Below are 21,570 nucleotides of genomic sequence, written 5' to 3'. Positions count from 1 at the left end.
GTTACAACTGTTTGGTGTCTTAATTGACATGTCATTCATTTTTATGCTAAATGAAAAAAAGGTGAGGTACAACCTGGTCTCTAGTGCCCTTTGTGGTTGACTAATGATGCAATGGTTCTGTGAACTCATTTGTGACCAATCAGCACTTTTGTACTGGACGCTGTTTTCATGTCAAAATGTGTAATTCCCCTGAGTGTCTGTTAGCGTTTGTCAGTCTCATTAAACGTGCTGTTGAAGCCTAACAATCTGAGGTGTTAGGTAAACAGACTTGATCTGATGCAATCAATGATCTAACCTCTCCCACTGGGAATGAGATAGGCCTACTCATTATCATACCAAACACTTGGATCTGTACAAGATTAACAAGCTTATATTGTTTAGATTAAGGCTTTGAGAATGTTTATATGGACATAAACACATGATAAATAATATATAAATAGTTTACATAGTTTGTTTTATGATATGTATTGTATCATTAGTGGTTTATCTATTAGAAAGCAATGCATGTTGCTGCAGTCTGGGTTATCTTTGTTGTCTGCTTCTTTCTTGATCAGGGGTTTCTAGTTCACTTTTTTGGCCTTTACCACATTGAACCATGTTAATCTGTGTGCTCTTGTGATGTTATGAGTACCATGTCAGGGTAAAAATGACGCTGACTTGTATGAGAATATTTTTTTGATACAGAGATCATTTTTTTATTCATATAAGAACAAGTAGAAGCAGCCAGAAAGAACTAGTGGCGATGAAGGCCAACTGTGTCAATACCTCATGTTGTCTGGTGCTTGAACAACACCAAAAATGGAAAACAGCCCCTTGCAAACTAGCATCTGCATTTTGGACTTGTATAAGGAAAAAGCTGTATATCTGCAGCAATCCCAACTGCAAATAAGCTAGATATTTACATCTACTGAGATGTGCAAACATTACAATTGTACATGAGTAAAAATAACAGGCTAGGGCTATATTTCTTTTAAAAGCTTCAATAGCAACATTATTGTTCATGAAGTTGTTTTTGGCTCTGAGACTTGCTATTATACAGATGTATTTATAGATCAAATAATGAAGAAACTTGAATAATGATCAACACAATTAACAGCACATGTTGCAAAATGCTCTTTACAAATCATCTTGTTGACTGAGTGCGCCTGACTGATCAGCTTTTCAGAGATAATTTTGGTAACATTGTCAGTTTTTATCACCGCTAGTTTTTTGATGACAAGCATCTATTAACAATAGATGAAATTGTTCAAAATCGTTGGCCACTGATAGCCTCGTGGGCAGTTTGCTGTATTTTTTTTTTATCTGTCTGGAATTCAAGTCATGACTCGCAAGCTTCTCCAACTTCACTTCTTGTCTAAATTCTATATAATATATTTAATTGTTTATTAAATAAAAGTATTTAAAAATTTAAGGTAAATCTTTTTTTATTTTATTATAAATATTTTTGAATTTATATTATAATTTATATAATTTAAAAATGTATATTATAATACATTTAATTATAATTTTCTGTATTATAAAGGATATCATAATTTTTTTTCACTCGAATGTGTTTCTTAAATTCCACCCAGCCATATAAAATGTTATATTTTCCATTCTTAATTTCACTTGTGTCCAGCAGCTGTTATTCTATATTTTAGACTGCTTGCTTTTCCTGTGATTCATTGACTGTCACAGACTTTTGCTGCTGTTGAGATCATCGTCAACAGTAATTTCTTTTATACTGTTTTTGGGAGTCCAACATTTTATTACAAGTGCTACAGACCAATTCAGTCTTATTTTTGTATTATACATCAGAATGTCGCTTTATAAGGTCCTTAGCATTTATGTGAGATAGAAGATGAGAAAATTACCTTGTTATTAATTGTTACGTTTTGAGACTATTTTTCTCAAAAATAGTTTTTTATAAGTGTTTGAATAGATCTGTGTCATCGTGACATGATTATTGAATATATTAAACAGCTCTATGAATATTTAACTTGTAGGTGTGTCGAATGGTGCATAATCAAGCATCATTCTGAAAGGGTGGTAGCTGTACTTTAGGTATAAAACAGTGATGTGTCATGTCAGTGATGAGCTCTAGTAGGCCAAACTGACCAATATTCTCATAAGGATTAGGAATAGTTTTCTTATGAGGCACAGAGTCTTCTTTCATCAAAATGTCTAACTGGGGAGGGACAAACGCGGACAATGAAACGATCCAATACTGCTTTCCAAACAACAACTTGTCTTGTACCAGAAATGTAAAACCTGGAGCGGAGTTCATTTTTGTGTACATATTTATTTCTACAGTATCGGTGTTAACTGTGTTTCTGAACTTGTTGGTGATCATCTCTATCGCTCACTTCCATCAGCTTCACTCTCCAACCAATGTGCTGATCTTCTCTTTGGCAATGGCTGATCTAATTGTTGGACTGATTCTTATGCCAGTACATGGCCTCAAACTGATTGAGCCATGCTGGTACTTTGGAGAAATCTTTTGCTCAATATTCCCATTTATTTTCTATGTGGTTGTAACAGCATCTCTTGGCAACTTGATTATTATATCTGTGGATCGGTACATTGCTGTTAATGACCCTTTGAGATATACAACAAGAGTTGATACTAACAGAGCAGTCTTTTCTATTGTTGTAAACTGGGTGTTTTCCAGCATATATTCTTTTCTTATTTTGTATGAATCTGTACTCTATCCAGAGAAAAACCATACATGTATTGGAGAATGTATACTTTTTATTAAGCTGGAATATATAATAACTGATGTCTTAGTCACTTTAGTCACCCCATGTTGTTTAATCATTTATTTATATCTGAAAATCTTTTTTTTAGCAAAACATCAAGCTGAGCATATAAATGCACTCACAGACAAAAAGGTCAAGTCAGAAAAAAAGGCTGCAAAATCCTTAGGGGTTGTTGTGATGATCTATCTCCTTTGTTGGATACCATATTATATAGCTGCTCTTACTCTTGGGCAAGACACTGGTGATTCCCTTGTAATTAATATAATGTACTGGATTTTATGCATGAATTCATTAATGAATCCACTAATTTATGCTATGTTTTATAGATGGTTTCGAATATCAACAAAATACATTTTAACTCTGAAAATATTTGAACCTTCATCACAATACTTAAACCTTTTCATTGAAGAGAAATAATCCTTGTTGCGGTTATATTATTGTGAATCTGAAGCATGTAAAAAGGGTGTTAATTCACCCCAAAATTAATTTCACCCACATGGTATGACAAAAATGTGATGTTTTCCTGTAAAAATATCTCATATTTGGTAACAAAAACACATACAGGTTTACAGAATGTTAATTTTTAGATTAACTATCCTTATAGTAGAATCTGTTTCAGAATGGTTTAGTTGAGGTTTTATTGTGAACTTTGTTATGAAGGATAATTTAAAGTAATTAGTGATTATTGTTAATTACAATGCAAAAGTATCCAACATAACATAATTTAAAAGGTAAAATATATTTAATTGCTTTTTTTAACGATACCAAATAAAGATGCTCATTAATTTTTTAGTTGTTATTTTTAGAAAGGTACAGTAAAGGGTGACATGCAGAAGATCATCAACAATTAAAACTATTTTACTAATAGATGCTGACTCAAATTTTTATAAACACTCTACACAATATCACCATTTTAGGGTTTAGGGTAATTTAATGGCTTATATTGGAATCACAATGATTCTGTTATAAAAATTTAATGATGGCTCTAAATACAGATGTATTTATGCATTCAACAATGAACTTGCATAATCAATAACATAATTAACTCAACATGTAGCAAAATTCTCCTCTACAAATCATCTTGTTAACTGAGTGCACATGACTAATGCGCTTTTCTGAAGTCATTTTTGTAACATTGTCATTTTTCATCACTGCTAGTTTTTTTGATGACAGATTGGTGTGTCCTGGGCTTTATAATTGATCAAATTGTTTAAATCTGTGGCCACTGATAGCCTCGTGGGTAGTTTGCTGACACACAGTCTTTTTTTATTTTATTTATTTATTTATTTTTATTCTTCCCAAATTTGAATCCTGGCTCGCAGACTTGTCCAACTTCACTTCCTGTCTAAATACATGCTTATCCTAAAAAATACAAAAATGCATAAGAATAAAACATCTTTAAAAGAAAATCTAAGCATTCAGTCAGAAACTTTTACTTTTAATCCTTTTAATTATTATTTTCAGTATTAATAAGCACATAATAATTTTTTTATCCATATGTGTTTCTTAAATTCCACCCAGCCACATAAATTGTTAATATATTTTCCGTTCTTAATTTCACTTGTGTCCAGCAGCTGGCATTCTATATTTTAGACTGCTTGCTTTTTACTTTGATTCCTTGACTTTGTTACAGACTTTTGCTGCTGTTGAGATCATTGTCAATATGTTTTGCGAGGCGGATGCCTTTCCAGCCCAACCCAACACTGGGAAAGACACATGCGCACTTGCATTTACACACATACGCTATGGCCAAATTAGCTTATTCAATTCACCTTTTCTGCCTGTCTTTAGACTGTGGGGGAAACTGGAGCACCCAGAGAAAACTCACTGTAACACGGGGAGAACATGCAAACTCCACACAGAAATGCACACTGACCCAGCCGGGGCTTGAACCAGCAATGTTCTTGCTGTGAGGCAATCATGCTACCCACTGCACCACCTTGACAGACTATTGCAAGATCGTTCATTCATTCATTCATTTTCTTGTTGGCTTAGTCCCTATATTAATCCAGGGTCACAACAACGGAGTGAACCGCCAACTTATAAAGCAAGTTTTATGCAGCGGATGTCCTTCCAGCTGCAACCCATCTCTGGGAAACATCCACACACACATTCACACACACACTCAAACACTACAGACAATTTAGCCTACCCAATTCACCTGTACCGCATGTCTTTGGACTGTGGGGGAAACTGGAGCACCCGGAGGAAACCTACGTGAACGCAGGGAGAACATACAAACTCCACACAGAAGCGCCAACTGAGCCGAGGCTCGAACCAGCAACCCAGGGACCTTCTTGCTGTGAGGCGACAGACCCAGCGACTTTCTTGCTGTGAGGCGACAGCACTACCTACTGCGCCACTGTTTTGCCCTATTACAAGATCAATTCAGTTTAATTAATGTTTATTTATATAGCGCATTTACAATGTTGATTGTGCTAAAGCAGCTTAACATAGAAGTTCTTGTCAATTGAAACTGTGTCAGTACAGTTTTCAGAGTTGAAGTTCAGTTTAGTTCAGACCCATGTGGTTTTATTTTTCACTGCTGAAAGTCCAAACACTGAACAGCAAATCCATCGATGTGTAGCTCCCAAATCAAGCAAGCCAGTAGTGACAGTGGTGAGGAACAAAACTTCACTAATTGACAAAAGTGAAGGAAAAAACCTTAAGAGAAACTAGGCTCAGTTGGGCACGGCCATTTCTTCTCTAGCCTAACCTTCTGTGCAGAGCGGCAGTCTAGGCGGTGGAGGCTAAAGAGCACTGGATATCCATTGTGAAGAACCGCAGGTTTGAGTAGGTTACCGGTGGGTGTTCAGGCTGGCCCATGGGATCAATACAAAGATTTGTTTGTCACTGTGATCTTTCAGAAATCAGTCTCATGCTATCCGCTTCTCCATAACCATAACAGCAGCTGCTCAAGATACGGCCTGGTCCAGGATTATCGATACCTTGACATCATTTCGTCACAGGTCTTAAATTGCATCAATGTGGCTGCATAATCTCTAGATGCCCCGGGATGAGTATCCTCAGGTGGAAATAGAGAATAAATAAAGTATTTAGCGTAGCTGCTGTTCATGATGTATTTAAACAAAAGATATTAAATATTGCAAAAAAAAAAGTGCTATAAATAAAATTAGTTGTTATATAAACACATAGAAACAAACATGTAAAGCATATAAGTATTTCTAACAAAATGTCTGGCTCATTAAGACAGGAAGAGTGTGTACTACAGGTGATTTGTCAAGCCCACTCACCTGCATGGAGCACACATACGTCTTACTGTTTTGTGATGCATTGTGTACTAAAACGATAGGTCACTAATCTAGTTGTGAATTGAGAGATTGTGTCTGAGCCTTTAACATTATTAGGAAGGCAATTTCAGAGTTTAGACACCATAAATGAGAAGGCTCGACCTCCTTTAGTAGACTTTGCTATTTTAGGGACTACCAAAAGCCCTGAGATTTGAGATCTTAAAGAGCGAGTTGGATTCTAGTTTTACAGAGCAATTCACTCCGTTTTTTTGTTATACATTAGGATATCACTTTATATAGTCTTTAGCGTTTATATGACATGGCAGGTGAGAAAATTACCTTGTGAGATCTTGTGTTTTGTGACTATTTTTTAAATGTTTGCATATAAGATGTCTGTTTTTGTTGTGCATTAATATCAAACTATGGATTTTTTCTAATAATAAGTTTTCAAATTCATTGCTAGTGTCATTACAAGTAACCCTAATAAAATGGAAAGAACCCCTGAACTATTCTTTTTCATATTATTATTATTATTATTATTATTAGCAGAGCACGTCCCCTATTTTCTCTTGGAGAAAAAAAATGCTTGCTTCTCAACTGAATGAAACTTCTCGATAGCCAACTCCCAGTCCCCCTCCCTCTCAACCACCCGTTCTTCACTTCGCGATCGGCCCACCCCCCCACCCACCAGTTTTCATTTTGCCAAGCCCTGAGCAATTTTTACTGGATATGATTATTGGACATATTAAACAGGTCTATGAATATTTAACAGGTAGGTGGGTCAAAAGGTGCATAATCAAGCATCATTCTGAAAGGGTGGTCGCTGCATTTTAGGTATAAAACAGTCGTGTCATTGTTGAGCTCCAGTAGGCCAAACTGACAAGCATTCTCATACAGATTTGGAATAGTTCTCTTATGACGTGCAGACTCTTCTTTCATCAAAATGTCTAACTGGGGAGGGACAAACACGAACAATGAAACGATCCAATACTGCTTTCCAAACAACAACTTGTCTTGTACCAGAAATGTAAAACCTGGAGCGGAGTACATTTTTGTGTACATATTTATTTCTACAGTATCGGTGTTAACTGTGTTTCTGAACTTGTTGGTGATCATCTCTATCGCTCACTTCCATCAGCTCCACACTCCAACCAATGTGCTGATCTTCTCTTTGGCAATGTCTGATCTGATTGTTGGACTGATTCTTATGCCAGTACTTGGCCTCAAATTGATTGAGCCATGCTGGTACTTTGGAGAAATCTTTTGCTCAATATTTCCGTTTATTTTATATGTGGTTACAACAGCATCTCTTGGTAATTTGATCATTATATCTGTGGATCGTTATATTGCTGTTAATGACCCTTTGAGATATACAACAAGAGTTGATACTAACAGAGCTGTTTATTCTATTGTTGTAAACTGGGTGTTTTCTAGCATATATTCTTTACTCATTATGTATGAAGCTATACTCTATCCAGAGAAAAACCATACATGTATTGGGGAATGTATATTTTTTATTAAGTTGGAATATATAATAACAGATGCCTTAGTCTGTTTTGTGACCCCATGTTGTTTAATCATTTATTTATATCTGAAAATCTGCTTTATAGCAAAACATCAAGCTGAGCATATAAATGCACTCACAGACAGAAAGGTAAAGTCAGAAAAAAAGGCTGCAAAATCCTTAGGGGTTGTTGTGATGATCTATCTCCTTTGCTGGATACCATATTATATAGCTGCACTTACTCTTGGGCAAGACACCAATGACTCCCTTGTAATTAATATAATGTACTGGATTTTATGCATGAATTCATTAATGAATCCACTAATTTATGCAATGTATTATAAATGGTTTAGAATATCAACAAAATACATTTTAACTCTGAAAATATTAGAACCTTCATCACAATATTTCAACCTATTCATGGAGGAGAAATGATCTCCTGCTGTTGCTTAAATGTAAAACTAAAGAATGTATGAAAAGGGTTTTTCTGCACAAAATTATTTTCACCCATGTGTTGTCCCAAAACTCTTTCTTTTTTATGGAGTCTAAAAAAAAATCTCAACGTTCATAAAATGAAAGAAAGTCATGCAGCTTTAAATGATTACATAATGTTAGTTTTAGATGATTATTCCTTCCACATAATCTATAATCTGTTTTGCAAATGGTTTAGTTGGGTTTTATTGTAAAACTGTTGTGAAGGCTAGTAAAGCATCAGCTTTTGTGTATTGTTTCGAAATATTTGGATTTAATGATTAGTTCTGAGTGACACTAAATCTTTTGTCCTGTTAAAGACTATTGTTAAAGACTTTGTTGAATGCCTGAGATATTCTTCTTTATGAAAATGTTTAAACTCGAAGTAGAAACCTAACACAGGCAAAAGTATTGCTTAATATGGTAAGTAATGCTGATCTAGTGTTAATTTCAATATACATTTAGTGTCTCAATGGACTTTAAAAGTTTGTTTTGATAAGCAAATTATAAAAATAGAGAATATAAGTTTGATTCGGAATCTGTTTTGTAAAAAATGTTGTTCATATCAGAGATTTTCTCTTTAATTGAGAATTTATTTAATTTATTAGACTGTTTGTTTGACTAAATATGATATTGGCCTGCACATTATACAGTTGCTTCTCCATAACTCATGATTTTATATGGAAAAAAGGTGTAAATTAATTTGAAGCAAGCAAATCTATACAGCTAACAGAAAACGAGAAAACTGAATTTGTCCTAAATGTCACAAAAGAACCATGTCTAATCTTTCACTGTTATCATAGCGGCTAAATACGTTTAAAAAGTTGAAATGGATTATATGATTTATGATTTAATTATTAATCTCTTCTGAAACATTTTGTTTACTGTACATTGTTAACTTTACAATGCTTTTGCATTATTGTTGTGCCAATAAAGCGGAGCTAAACCTTTAAAAGCAAAATAAAAGTATGCAGTTTGATTTTAGAGGTTTAGATCTTTAATGTGTCAATAAGTGAGAGCTGTAATGGTTCTCTGGAATTAAACTGTATGTAAAGTACCAATAAACTTAAAGTAAACTGCTCATGGATGTCTTGGTTTTAATAAAAAATGTAAAGTAACCAATGAAAATAAGAAAATAAGTGCTTTATAAGTCTTTGTACCAAGGGAAGTGGATTGGATATTTTCTGATGCTTATGGTCGAGAAAAGAGCACCTTCTCTGATTACATCACAAGGTGCTTCCAGCAAGCATAGTTTCGGCCTGCTTACTTGTTCATTTAAATGTAAAGTACTTACTTATTAAGCTGAATTGAGTAAAAAATATATAGTTATCAAGTCATATGACAATTCTGAATATACCTTATTCTATTGTAAATTAGAAAAAAAATCTAAATACACATACAGTATGGTTCTGTACAAAACTTACTCTTATTTTATTTTTTGTTCTCTTATTTTTGTGTAATTTGTATGACTTAATGGTAAGTGTAAATGACCATATGAGAGAGTTATACATAACGTAATTTTAAAGTTCAGATATGTTTAATTGCCTTTTTTAAATGTATCAAATATAAATTAAAGCTTAGATGGCTGGATTCAGACCCAAGCTAATAAGGTCTACATTAGAAATCTGGAAATGATTGCATCATTGACCATATTTTCTAGATGGAATCCAGCAAAGCGAATTAAATTTCTTTAATAATATTAATGATAATACATTTTATTTAAAGACGCCTTTTTGGAAACTCAATTTAAAAAGTTTTTAAAAGTATATTAATAATTTTGTGCAAAATAGAGTATCCTAAAATATAAAGGTATGATCTTGATGCCAAGGAAGCAGAAAATAAGAACAAGAAACCAGCAAAGATGCTCATAAAATGTTTAGTTGTTGTTACTTTTAGTAGGTACAGTAAAGGGTGACATGCATCTACTGTAGGTAAAGATCAACAGCAATTAAAACTACATTACTAAGAGATGCTGATTCAAGTATTTATAAACACTCCACTCCATTTAATATGTATCAAAATACCACCATGTTAGGGTTTAGGGTTACTTTAATAGCTTCTATTGGAATCACAATAATTCTGATCAGTTATAGCCAGAGAGAGAATTATCATGTTTGTCAATAATCAAGTGTGAATCTGCTTGAAGTGTGATATGGAAATGATCACCAGCAGGTTCAAAAACACAGTCCATGCTGACAGCAATGAAACACAAAACACAAAATTCCATTCATGTATGGAGCGTTTCCCTTGACACATGATTAGTTGATGGCAGGGAAGCAGTATTGTGTATCCTGATCTTCTAATGGTATTGCTGTTTTTTCTGTAGGAAAAAAAGGCAGAGTCGTATACAACCTCTGCTTCGATATACTTCTAAATAAAACACTGAAAGAAAGCATGTAGAAATATAGAGACATAAGATATTTGACAGATAGGATATATATACGTCAACATAGACTATGAAGCTTTAACAAGAACTGGAATTGTACAGGCATATATTTGTTTATCTAAAATCTAGAAATCTCTTTTAAATGGGATACTTTATACATTTACTAAGAACCTATTTGGCATATGTAATGAGAATTTTATGACGGATAATCAATGCGCCTTGTGTATAATGTAGAGTGTTCATATGAAGAATTACATTTCTGATTTAGGTTTAATGCGAGGTTGATAAACATGAAGTAATACATTTTGTAATCTGTTAAATTAATGTCTATTTATTGTGTATTAGTCTAAATTTAATTTGAGATTTGCATGTTTAAAACTATTTTGAAAAGCACATACATATTGATTGTTCTCACAATTATACAGCATATGTTTAGTGGCAGTTTTTCCTTTTTACTGAAATGTGGCAGAAAATATTGAATAAAATACATTTGTTATTTTGGACACATTTATTTTCCTTTTTATTATCTGTTAAACTGATCTAAAATATAATCTAAATTATAATATAAGGGACACTTTGTAAGACATTGAAACAGGCATACAATTCTTATTGCATAATCATACTTACTGTACTTGATTATTATGTTTCATTACTAATTACTTGTGAAAAGATTGACATGAGAGGATGCTAGCTGAAATATTTTAAGAGTTAAGATGTGTTTGAATGATTTTCTAAACCAGGGGTAAAAGAAAGCATAGAGAATAGGATTCAGACATGAATTAATGTATAAGACCCATATTAGACAATATAATACGGTGGGTGGAATAGCTATGTTATCAGTTAGAGTCAATATATAGTATGGGATCCAGCAAAGCAGATGAATAGCTACAATTATTCCTAATGTCAGAGCTGCTTTGCTCTCAGATTTTCTCTTCACTGAACTTTCCATGACAGATTTTCCTCGCTTCATTTGAGAGTTGATCACTTTCACTTGCTGATGTACAACATAAAATATTCGCAAATGTAAAGTTATGATAATTGTACAAGGAAGCAGGAATGAAAATATTAAGTCAATAGCTCTCCATTCATATGTAAGGGTAGCATTACATTCGCTGTAACACCCATCTTTTCTCTGTGAGGTACTTTTTACAATTGTAATATTATAAGCTGAAGAAAAAAGCCAGCAGCAACTGACAATGATTAACATTTTAGTCATTGTTATTTTTAGTGGATACACTAAAGGGTGACACACAGCTACATAACGATCAACAGCAATTAAAACTAAATTACCAAGAGATGTTGAGAGAAGTAGACCCATAATTATTATAAACACATCACACAAACTTTCTCCAAAGTACCAACAGGTCTCAATCAGCTTAATGGCATCCACAGGCATCACAATAAGTCCCATTAGCATATCAGCAACAGCCAGAGAGAGAATAATCATGTTGGTTGGAGTGTGAAGATTCTTGTAGTGAGAGATGGAGATGATCACCAGCAGGTTCAGAAACAGTCCATGCTGACAGCAATGAAAAAAACACATACATGATATAATATTCATAACTGGATCGATTCTCCTTGACACATGATGAGTTGATGTTAGGAAAGCAGTATTGAGTCTCCTGATCCTCTGTCTCATAGGCCATGAGTGAGTCTCCCCCTGTTAGGAGTTTGTTCTGCTCTCCTTTATCCTTTCATTTATAGTGTTGAGCTCAGAATGGCCAACCCATCTACCTAGTATGAAATTCTTTAATTGAAATGTTTTTCTTGTCAAAAAGAAAAAAAAAATCCATAATTGTACACTATCTTGCTTAGGCTGACAACTGATTTACAGTAAATGAACTTGTATAGAAATAAAGATATAGGATATGTGATTGAATCTGTACTTCAATTAATGAATATAAAGGTTTAGCAATATTAGAGGGAAAGTCATGGAACTGTAAAAGCACATTTTGATATTTTGGTTTTACTGACGTGTGGTAATTGTTTTTGTTGGTATAGTTATATGGCCTTAAAATATTTTTTTTATGGAGGACTAATGCAATGTGTTGCATGCAGGTGTTTCTTCTGAAGATCTGAATTACATTTTAAATCAAGGTTTCATATGAGGTTTAATAACATGAAGTATAAAATTGTGAAACCTATTGCATTTACTTTTTAAATATTTGTATTTGTTTACATTAAAATCTACAAAGTGTTCTATATTACGATACATGGTACGCTTTGAGGAGTTTAAACAAGCTTTATCACTTTGAAACACAACTTCATGAATTATTTGTAAAAATATTGATATGAGAGGATGCTAGCTGAAATATTTTAAGAGTTAAGATGTGTTTGATTGATTTTCTAAACCAGGTGTAAAAGAAAGCATAGAAAAGAGGATCCAGACATGAATTAATATACAAGACCCATATTAAACAATATAAAACGGTGGGTGGAATTGCCATGTTATCAGTTAGAGTCAATATAAAGTATGGAATCCAGCAAAGCAGATGAATTGCGACAATTATTCCTAATGACAGAGCTGCTTTGCTCTCAGTTTTTTTCTTCACTGATCCCCCTATTGCAACTTTACCTCTCTTCATTTGAGAGTTGATCACTTTCACTTGCTGATGTACAGCATAAAATATCCTCAAATGTAAAGTTATGATCACTGTACAAGGAAGCAGGAAGGAAAATATTAAATCTGTTACTCTCCATTCAAGAGATAGCTTAACATTACATTCACCATAACACCCGCTTGTTCTGTGTGAGGTACTTCTTACAATAGCAATATTATACGATGAAGTAAAAACCCAGCAGATACAAACAATAAATAAGGTTCTAGTCATTGTTATTTTCTGTGTGTACAGTAAAGGGTGACACACAGCTACATAACGATCAACAGCAATTAAAACCAAATTGCAAAGAGATGTAGAGAGGAGCAGACCCATAATTATCAAAAACAGATCACACAATGTATCTCCAAAGTACCAACACGTCCCAATCAGCTTGATGGCCTCTATTGGCATCACAATAAGTCCAACAAGTAGATCATTTACAGCCAGAGAGAGAATGAGCATGTTGGTTGGAGTGTGAAGCTTCTTGAAGTGAGAGATGGAGATGATCACCAGGAGGTTCAGAAACACAGTCCATGCTGACAGCAATGAAAAAAACACATACATGCTGTAGTATTCATAACTGGAGCGTTCTCCTTTAACACATGATGAGTTGATGTCAGGAAAGCAGTATTGAGTCTCCTGATCCTCTGTCTCATAGGCCATGAGTGAGTCTCCTTCTGTTAGGAGTTTGTTCTGCTCTCCTTTCTGTCCTTTCATTTATAGTGTTGAGCTCAGAATGGCCAACCCACCCACCCAGTCTGAAATTCTATAGTGGCATTGTATTTCCTGTCAAAAAAAGAAAAAGGAAAAAGACACAATCGTACACTAAGTTGCTTAGGCTGACTACTAATTTACACTGAATGAAAGCATAGAAATAGAGATATAGGATATGTGATTAGATCTATACTGAATTAGAAATTTTAACATTAAAGGAAATGAACTGCATCTGTAAAAGCATATTTTGATATTTTAGTTTTACTGTCATCTACTAATCTTTTCGATTGGCATGTTCTGTTTATTTACTAAGAATAACTTTGACATTGTCCTTAGAAGATTCTGATCGAGACTTAATGCAGCGTGTTGTATGTAGGTGTCTATTCTGAAGATCAGAATTACATTTTAAATAATTTTTCATATGAGGTTGGGTAGTGTAAAGTAACAAATTGTGAAACTTGTTACATTTGCATGTTAATTTAATTCATTTTGTAAGTTTTAACCTGAAACCCCTCCTAAATTACAATACAGGGTGACCTTTATGACACATTAAAACTGCTGTTCTGTTGATTTGTCTCACACTGTCAGCTTTTAATTTCTCCCATTCAAAAAGTAGGTAGCACATTTTGATGATGAAATATTCTACCTGTCAGATTGTGTACCAGCATAAAGTTAAATGTGAATTGGTCTGATAATATCTGTGTGGCTGTAATAACTCCCTAATGCAGAGTTCAGACTGCATGATTTTCAAAGTAGTGGCATCACAGATGTTTTCACATTGCATGAGTATCTGGGCTAGCGCTCTGTTGCTGCTGTCTTTACACTGCGGGATGGATCGGTGACAGAGGATTTACAACTCTTTGATTTTACAATATAAAGAATCGCAGACATCTTTCTCAGCCCGCAAGCTATGTCTTGCAACCAAACACAAGTGAGAAGTGACATGAAAACAACGTAAGGTCAAATAGTATATCTTTTGTTATTGAACGCATAATAAGAAAGAAGCCTTTAGTGGGGTAGAAAATATACTTATTTTGCTCACCGGGCTTTGAAGGGATTTAGCAATTTCTCCTCAACTGTTTTCTGTTTTTTTTAAGCTGGTTGTGATATTGCTTAGATGACACTTCAAATTTACACTAGTTTTTCTCTATTTCTTGGGTCCAAATAGACTGTAAAGCATTTTTAACTTCTGCCCCAACCTCCCGCTGGCCTGCAGATACCCACACTAGTGGATGCTGCTCTCTCATTGACTGTAGGTAATTGGCAATGTTATTTTCAATCAGAACACATTTCTCACGGTATGATTTTTAATCGCCGACCAGTCCATCTCTTTAGCATGACAAATCTCACAGGTGTTGGTGACTCATTTGTGATTCTCTCAGATGGCAGCTTTGATAGTTCACATTGTGTAATTGGTACTCACTTGAAGGAGCACTGATTTGCCTGTGATTTCAGGCATTTGAGTTCGATTTCTCGAAACCTGTTGCCAAGTCACAATCGTGGCTAAAATCATGCAGTCTGAACTCAGCATATGCTTCACCAATCCTTTAACCCAGTGGTTCCCAACCTTTTTTTTGCCTGAGACCGCCTTTTTCCCCAGAAAACATTGTAATGCCCCCCTCCACATTTAATACTATGATCGCTCATTAAATTTGCAGTAATGTAGATTAATCTAGATTAAAATGGCTCATTTGAATTCTGCCGAAGGCATTCAGAATATGTGTGCTACCAAAATAATGAGTTTGAGAATGGGTTTCTCAAGCCAGGTGGCGCATTAGACCAGGGGCTTAGTCCATTTATAAAAAAGCGGTCGCCATAGCTGAATAAACCTGCAACTTATCAAGTACGTTTTTACTCTTCCAGCTGCAACCCATCTCTGAGAAACATCCACACACACACTTATACACTACGGACAATTTAGCCTACCCAATTCACCTGTACCGCATGCCCTTGGACTGTGGGGGAAACCGGAGCACCCGGAGGAAACCCACGCAAACGCAGGGAGAACATGCAAACTCCACACAAAAATGCCAACTGACCCAGCCGAGGCTCGAACCAGCAAACCAGCGGCCATCTTGCTGTGAGGCGACAGCACTACCCACTGCGTCGCCCAGTTTTATAAGATGTACTTATGTTTACTCACTGTTTATTCAGTTAAAGATTAATTTTAAACATTAGACCTACATAAGCTCAAACAGCTATTTTTGATGAACTTAATCCAACTAAATCGTAACTGAAGTAAGCAGAAAAGAAATTAAGACATGTGGAGTATGTGGTAGAGATGCGCGGTTGGCGGTTATAGCCGCGGACTCCGCGGATAAACCGCAGATCGGGCGGATGACGTTACGAAAAAATAATATTTTAATTAAATTCGGGCGGGTGGCGGGCGGTTGTACTGTTTTTATAGGCATAGCTGGCGCACCAACGAAAAAGCCTAGGACTGACTTCACAGAATGGGAGGAGGAATCGGATACACTAATTCTGGATGAAGTACAGAAGTATTCCTCTACAAACTTCCGTATAGACGGATCAGCAGAGGAAAATCGACTTCCTTTTGGGAGAAATAAGGCCAGGCATTCCCACGACTACAGCACCTTTCCAAGAGAATTCTATGCATTTCAGCAACAAGTGCTGCGAGCGAGCGCTCCTTCAGTGCAGCAGGGCGCATTATAGTGGCTATGCAGGCGCTCCCGTCTGAATCCTGACACTGTAGATGCTATTTTATTCCTGCATTGTGCCAAGAAAAAAGCAAACTAGACCTAAGGTCAGGCATATTAAACCACTTAGCCTATGTTATTTAGGCTACACATATGTTCAATATAAACTTTTGAGTTCGGTCAGCTGATAATTTTACGTTCATATTGGTTTAGCCTATTCTATTCTAGACATGTTGGCCTCGCTTTTACGTTCCGAGGCTAAGGTTATTTTGCCAGAAATTCTTTGTCGCAACTGGCGTAGTATTTCGTTATGCTTCAAGTTTGAGGGGAATGGGGATAATCCTAAGTCCATGGGTTATTGGGGCACTTGTCATACATGCACTTAGCCTGGTCAGACTTTGTTCGCTCAAAGAGGGATGGCATATCTATTTTTCTAATTTAATTTCTAATTGTAGTGGTGACTGAGCCTACAAGGCTTAGGCAAGATATGACGTTTTTATTAAAAAAATTTTCAACTGTTTGCCAAAGCATGCGACTATAGCCTATGCCTTATTAAGACATTTATGTTATTATTTTTTACTGCCTGTTGTTTCTTTTGGCATATAAAATAGGTATTGTCTGATAGAGATATAAATAAAGGTTCATCTTGTCGCAGAACTGTGTTGTTTCCGATTTCTACAAGCTCAATAACATCCACAGCAAAAAAAAAAAAATAAAAAAAAATAAAAAAATAAAAAAATAGTCGAAAAACTGTGCCCATTAATTGGATGTGGAAGGCAATCAGGTACCTTTTTGGGGTTGCTATGGACAACTACAAATGTAAACATTATTAGGCTATAATGTAAATGACTTATTATTCTATCTATTTACTAAAAAATAAAGTGAAATAGGCATTTAGTAGTAGGCTAAATAGCAGCATGTTGAAATGATGTGTCAATGCGTTTTCTATTAGGCTACAATAAAAAAATTTGTATAGTACAGTGCGTTTAATTTAGGCTATTTATTTACTTTTGTCCCTATGCGCCGATTGGAGACGGAGTTCACTGCTGATATTCTGAGAGCTCGGGTGCTTCTCATTTCTTATTTGTGCATCCTTGTTTTTTTTCCTTGCTTTCTTTCCTCGTGTTTCCACCCCACCGGGATACGAGGGAAGGACGCAAGGAAAAGACTCAAGAACCGAGGAATCGAATCAAGTGAAAAGACACATCCTCGTATCTTAAGCGTCACTTCAAAGCGTCGTCAAATAATGACTTGCACGTTTGGATTAACTGCATGTCTACATTAAAGTCATTCTCTATTCTATAATGATCAATAAAGAAACATTCATTTAATAATAAAAAGGAATAAGCCATTCAAATAAAGAGCACAATCAGCAGATGGCGAGCGGATGTGGTTTTAAAAATTGGTCAAAAATGTTACTGCGGATGGATGGCGGACAGATGATGAATTTTGTCATGCGGTTGCGGATGAAATAATAGCCCATCCGCGCATCTCTAGTATGTGGATATCAGTGGCATTATTGAAGAAAACACTGCAGTCTTTTGGACCTTTTGCCACATTTTCTGACAAGATTCACACGGCTGCTATCAGTAAAGGACCGCACACACACACACACACACACACACACACACTGTGAAATACGGAAGTTTTTTTTCTTTCCATTTGGCATACGCTATTAAATTCCATAACACTCTCACCAGTCCTTACTCCTTATTTTTGTCTAATACTCCAGCTTGCCACAGGATAATGAATGAAACGTTCATGAGTTAAAGTGAAACTGCCGAACTGCAGTTAAAGTCAGACATCCTGCTGATTTGATTCAGAAGGGCACTCTTTTGTCAGATGGCTCACCGATCAGGTATACATCCGCGATTATATATCAATGTGAAGGTCATCAAAGCCTGCGTAGATTAGACGCAGCTCCCAACCCAAATTTGAGAATAGATTAATGGCAATTATTTTTTTTTATCACACGATAAGAATCTCGCATTAACAGCCCACCACTAGTGTAAATACATATTTATTTAGTTTGTATATTCATTTCAGTAATACTATTATCCACTGCTAAGATTTTTTTTTAAATTAAAGACCCCACTGTTGGGAGCCGCTGCTTTAACCCAATCGTAGAACCTTTCAAATACAGTGTTGTTAGCATAATATGATGGGTATAATCAAATGTCAGGACATCGGCTTTATTAAATAAAACACAAATTCTGTTAAAAATATCTTCAATGATTGTTAAGATACTGACCTGAGAGGATGCTAGCTTTAGTCAAAAATGAAAAAGACCTCATCATCAAACCTTTCATGTGGGTTTAAACCTTTTTAGTTTTTTTCTTCTGTTGAACTCAGAAGAAATTGTTTTGAATAATGCTTGTTGCTGGCATCCATCGACTTCTGAATAAAATGACTGGACAAGTCAATGGGTGCCAACTACCAGCATTTTGTAATGTATCATCCTTTGTAATAATAATATGTAATAATGTAATAATACTAATAAAGGAATAAATCATGTCAGAATTACATTTTTGGGTGAACCATTTTTTTAAAGTTATGAGTTAAGATGTTTTTGATTGATTGATTGATTGATTGATGTAGAACAAAGCATAGGGGAGGATTCAGACATGAACTAATATACAAGACTCATATCAGACTTTGGAGCAGGGGTGTCCACACTCTGTCCTGGATGGCCGGTGTCCTGGAAAGTTTAGCTCCAACCTTAATCAAACACACCTGAACCAGCTAGTCAAGCTTTTAATAGATATACTAGAAACTTTCAGGCGGGTGTGTTGAAGCAAATTGGAGCTAAAGTCAGCAGGACACCGGCCCTCCAGGGCCGACTTTGGACACCCCTGCCTTAGAGCATGTATAATGTGTGTGAGATTGTCATGCTATCAGTTAAACTGGAATCCAGCAAAGCAGATGAATCGCCACAATTATTCCTAATGTCAGAGCTTTCTCTCAAGTGAAGCCTTGCATCTTACACATTTGTGTCTCTTCATTCGAGATTGTATTACTTTAACGTGTTGATGTAAAACATCAAATATGCTCAAATGTAAAGTTATGATCAGTGCACAATGAAAATGGAAGGAAAATATTATATCAGTGGCTCACCATTTAAAAGGTAGCTTCACACTGCATTTACAGTGACACTCATCTGTTCTGTGTGAGACACTTAAAACAGTATTATAAGCTGAATAATTAGATCAGCAGAAACAAACAACAATTAACGTTCTGGTCATTGTTATTTTTTTTAGTAGATATATTAAGGGGGAAATCACAGCTACATAATCATCAACAACAATCAAAACTAAATAAAAAAAAGAAAATAAGCAGACCACAACTATCAGCAGCAAGTCATACAACATATCTTTAAAGTTCAAACACATCTCAGTCAGTTTGATGGCCTCCATAGGCATCACAATAAGTCTCCTGATCATGTCAGCAACATACAGAGAATGAACAAATTAATGGCACATACATTTACATGTTTTTTGTGTATTTGTTTGAATAAAATCTAAAATGCTTTCTAAATTACAAAAGAGGGAGCACTTTGAAAAACAGGCTCTTTCATTTTTAAACAAATTATATTAAAACATCATTAATGATTTGTCAAAATATTAACCTGAGAGGATTCCGGTTGAAATATTTTAAGAGTTAAGATGTGCTTGATTGATTTTCTAAACCAGGTGTAAAAGAGAGCATAGAGAAGAGGGTCCAGACTTGAATTAATGTATAAAAAACATATTAGACAGGAGAGTACGGTGGGTGGAATAGCCATGCTATCAGTTAGAGTCAAGATATAATATGTAATAAAACAAATCAGATGAATTGCCACAATAATTCCTAATATCAAAGCTGCTTTGCTCTCAGATTTTCTCTTCACTGAACCCTCCATTACACATTTTTCACTCTTCATTTGAGAGTTTATAACCTTCACCTGCTGATGAACAACATAAAATATCCTCAAATGTAAAGTTATGATCACTGTACAAGGAAGCAGGAAGGAAAGTACCAAATCAGTCGCTTTCCATTCAAAAGTTAGTTGAACATTACATTCACCGTAGCACCCATCTGATGTATGAGTGATGCTTAAAATAATATTATAAGCTGAAGAAAAAAACCAGCTGAAACAAACAATGATTAAAGTTCTATTCATTGTTATTGTCTGTGGATACATTAAAGGATGACACACAGCGACATAACGATCCACAGCAATTAAAACTAAACTACAAAGAGATGTAGAAGTGAGGAGACCCATTAGTATCAAAAACAGGTTACACAAAGTGTCTCCAAAGTACCAACACGTCTCAATTAGTTCAGTGGCCTCTATTGGCATCACAATAAGTCCAACAAGCAGATCAGCCACAGACAGAGACAGAATAATCATGTTGGTTGGAGTGTGAAGCTTCTTGAAATGAGAGATGGAGAAGATCACCAGCAGGTTCAGAAACACAGTCCATGCTGACAGCAGTGAAAAAAACACATACAAGATATTGGATTCATAATTGGAGCGTTTTCCTTTTACACATGATGAGTTGAAGGCAGGATAGCAGTACTGAGTCTCCTCTGTCTCGTAGGCCATGAGTGATTCAGCTCCTGTTAGGAGTTTGTTCTGCTCTCCTTTTTGTCCTTTCATTTATACAGTTGTAAGATTGGTTTGACCAACCCACCTACCACCCACTTTGACAGCAACCTTTTTCAATATTTACATCAGTAACATCAATTACATAGTTAGCTTGAAACCAAAATGTGAACTGTAGTAACTGAGCACTAGATTATAGCCTACTGCTAATGTAGTCCATCAAATTTTACTTTGTAAAACTTTCGCAGAGTTCATCTCTGGTCCTAAACTACATTACTCAATGTGCCTTAATTCAGATGTTAAAGTAAATTTCCAACTCAATAAGTACCTGATGAAATTAGACTGAAGTCTGACCAGAGTCTGTTGTACTGATATGTGCAAATCCTGCAGTCATGCATTCGGTCACCAAAAAATCTGCTGTCCTGGTGATTGGTTTGGATTTTTTTTTTCATTCCTCATATCTATTTAAAGTTTTAATGTTATTACTTTGTAATAATGTCTGACTGATGCATACAAGTTATTCCTGAGTTTGGCTTTCAGTTGTGATTTATTTTGTTTACCTCATATGCAGTAACGTGATCGTGCACATAAAAAGAAATGGCCTTTCCTGCATGATTAGTCATGGTCACAAGTGGATTTCCTCACTTCTAGCTTTCAGATAGAT

At 35.2% G+C, this 21,570-nt stretch overlaps 7 protein-coding genes across 7 annotated transcripts in view; 4 read left to right on the top strand and 3 right to left on the bottom strand.

Moving 5' to 3' along the window:
- The window catches only part of LOC141376456 (trace amine-associated receptor 13c-like), a 136,093-nt gene that overhangs the window by 2,916 nt on the left and 111,607 nt on the right, over nucleotides 1–21,570 (top strand). The window lies entirely within an intron of this gene.
- Nucleotides 1–21,570, top strand: part of LOC137487290 (trace amine-associated receptor 13c-like) — a 92,695-nt gene that overhangs the window by 2,916 nt on the left and 68,209 nt on the right. The gene's annotated exons all lie outside the window — the stretch shown is intronic.
- Nucleotides 1,548–4,131, top strand: taar16g (trace amine associated receptor 16g). Its single transcript, XM_087271506.1, has one exon. The coding sequence runs from the start codon at nucleotides 2,160–2,162 to the stop codon at nucleotides 3,153–3,155; it is 996 nt and encodes a 331-aa protein (XP_087127632.1). The 5' UTR covers nucleotides 1,548–2,159; the 3' UTR covers nucleotides 3,156–4,131.
- On the top strand, nucleotides 5,080–11,187 carry taar16f (trace amine associated receptor 16f). Its single transcript, XM_087271508.1, has one exon. It carries the CDS (start codon nucleotides 6,933–6,935, stop codon nucleotides 7,926–7,928), a length of 996 nt encoding a protein of 331 aa, XP_087127634.1. The 5' UTR covers nucleotides 5,080–6,932; the 3' UTR covers nucleotides 7,929–11,187.
- LOC137496549 (trace amine-associated receptor 13c-like) lies at nucleotides 11,003–11,797 on the bottom strand. The gene has a single exon (XM_087271554.1). It carries the CDS (start codon nucleotides 11,795–11,797, stop codon nucleotides 11,003–11,005), a length of 795 nt encoding a protein of 264 aa, XP_087127680.1.
- Nucleotides 12,537–19,627, bottom strand: LOC137496548 (trace amine-associated receptor 13c-like). The gene is made up of 3 exons (XM_087271474.1): nucleotides 19,172–19,627; nucleotides 13,974–14,176; nucleotides 12,537–13,928 (listed from the first exon to the last, which is right to left on the bottom strand). Exon 3 carries the CDS (start codon nucleotides 13,665–13,667, stop codon nucleotides 12,615–12,617), a length of 1,053 nt encoding a protein of 350 aa, XP_087127600.1. The 5' UTR covers nucleotides 13,668–13,928; nucleotides 13,974–14,176; nucleotides 19,172–19,627; the 3' UTR covers nucleotides 12,537–12,614.
- Nucleotides 19,621–20,960, bottom strand: LOC147835164 (trace amine-associated receptor 13c-like). The gene has a single exon (XM_087271490.1). It carries the CDS (start codon nucleotides 20,958–20,960, stop codon nucleotides 19,923–19,925), a length of 1,038 nt encoding a protein of 345 aa, XP_087127616.1. The 3' UTR covers nucleotides 19,621–19,922.

This window comes from Danio rerio, chromosome 10 (assembly GCF_052040795.2).
Source record: "Danio rerio strain M-AB ecotype USA chromosome 10, GRCz13ab, whole genome shotgun sequence".
Classification (NCBI taxonomy): domain Eukaryota; kingdom Metazoa; phylum Chordata; class Actinopteri; order Cypriniformes; family Danionidae; genus Danio; species Danio rerio.
The sequence above is the reverse complement of the archived record's forward strand: the minus strand, read 5'-3'. Positions and strand labels throughout refer to the sequence as shown.

What these genes read in the sequence shown, in the direction of transcription:
- taar16g (XM_087271506.1), top strand. Translation starts at nt 2,160, where the DNA reads ATGTCTAACTGGGGAGGGACAAACGCGGACAATGAAACGATCCAATAC.
- taar16f (XM_087271508.1), top strand. Translation starts at nt 6,933, where the DNA reads ATGTCTAACTGGGGAGGGACAAACACGAACAATGAAACGATCCAATAC.
- LOC137496549 (XM_087271554.1), bottom strand. Translation starts at nt 11,797, where the DNA reads ATGATTATTCTCTCTCTGGCTGTTGCTGATATGCTAATGGGACTTATT.
- LOC137496548 (XM_087271474.1), bottom strand. Translation starts at nt 13,667, where the DNA reads ATGAAAGGACAGAAAGGAGAGCAGAACAAACTCCTAACAGAAGGAGAC.
- LOC147835164 (XM_087271490.1), bottom strand. Translation starts at nt 20,960, where the DNA reads ATGAAAGGACAAAAAGGAGAGCAGAACAAACTCCTAACAGGAGCTGAA.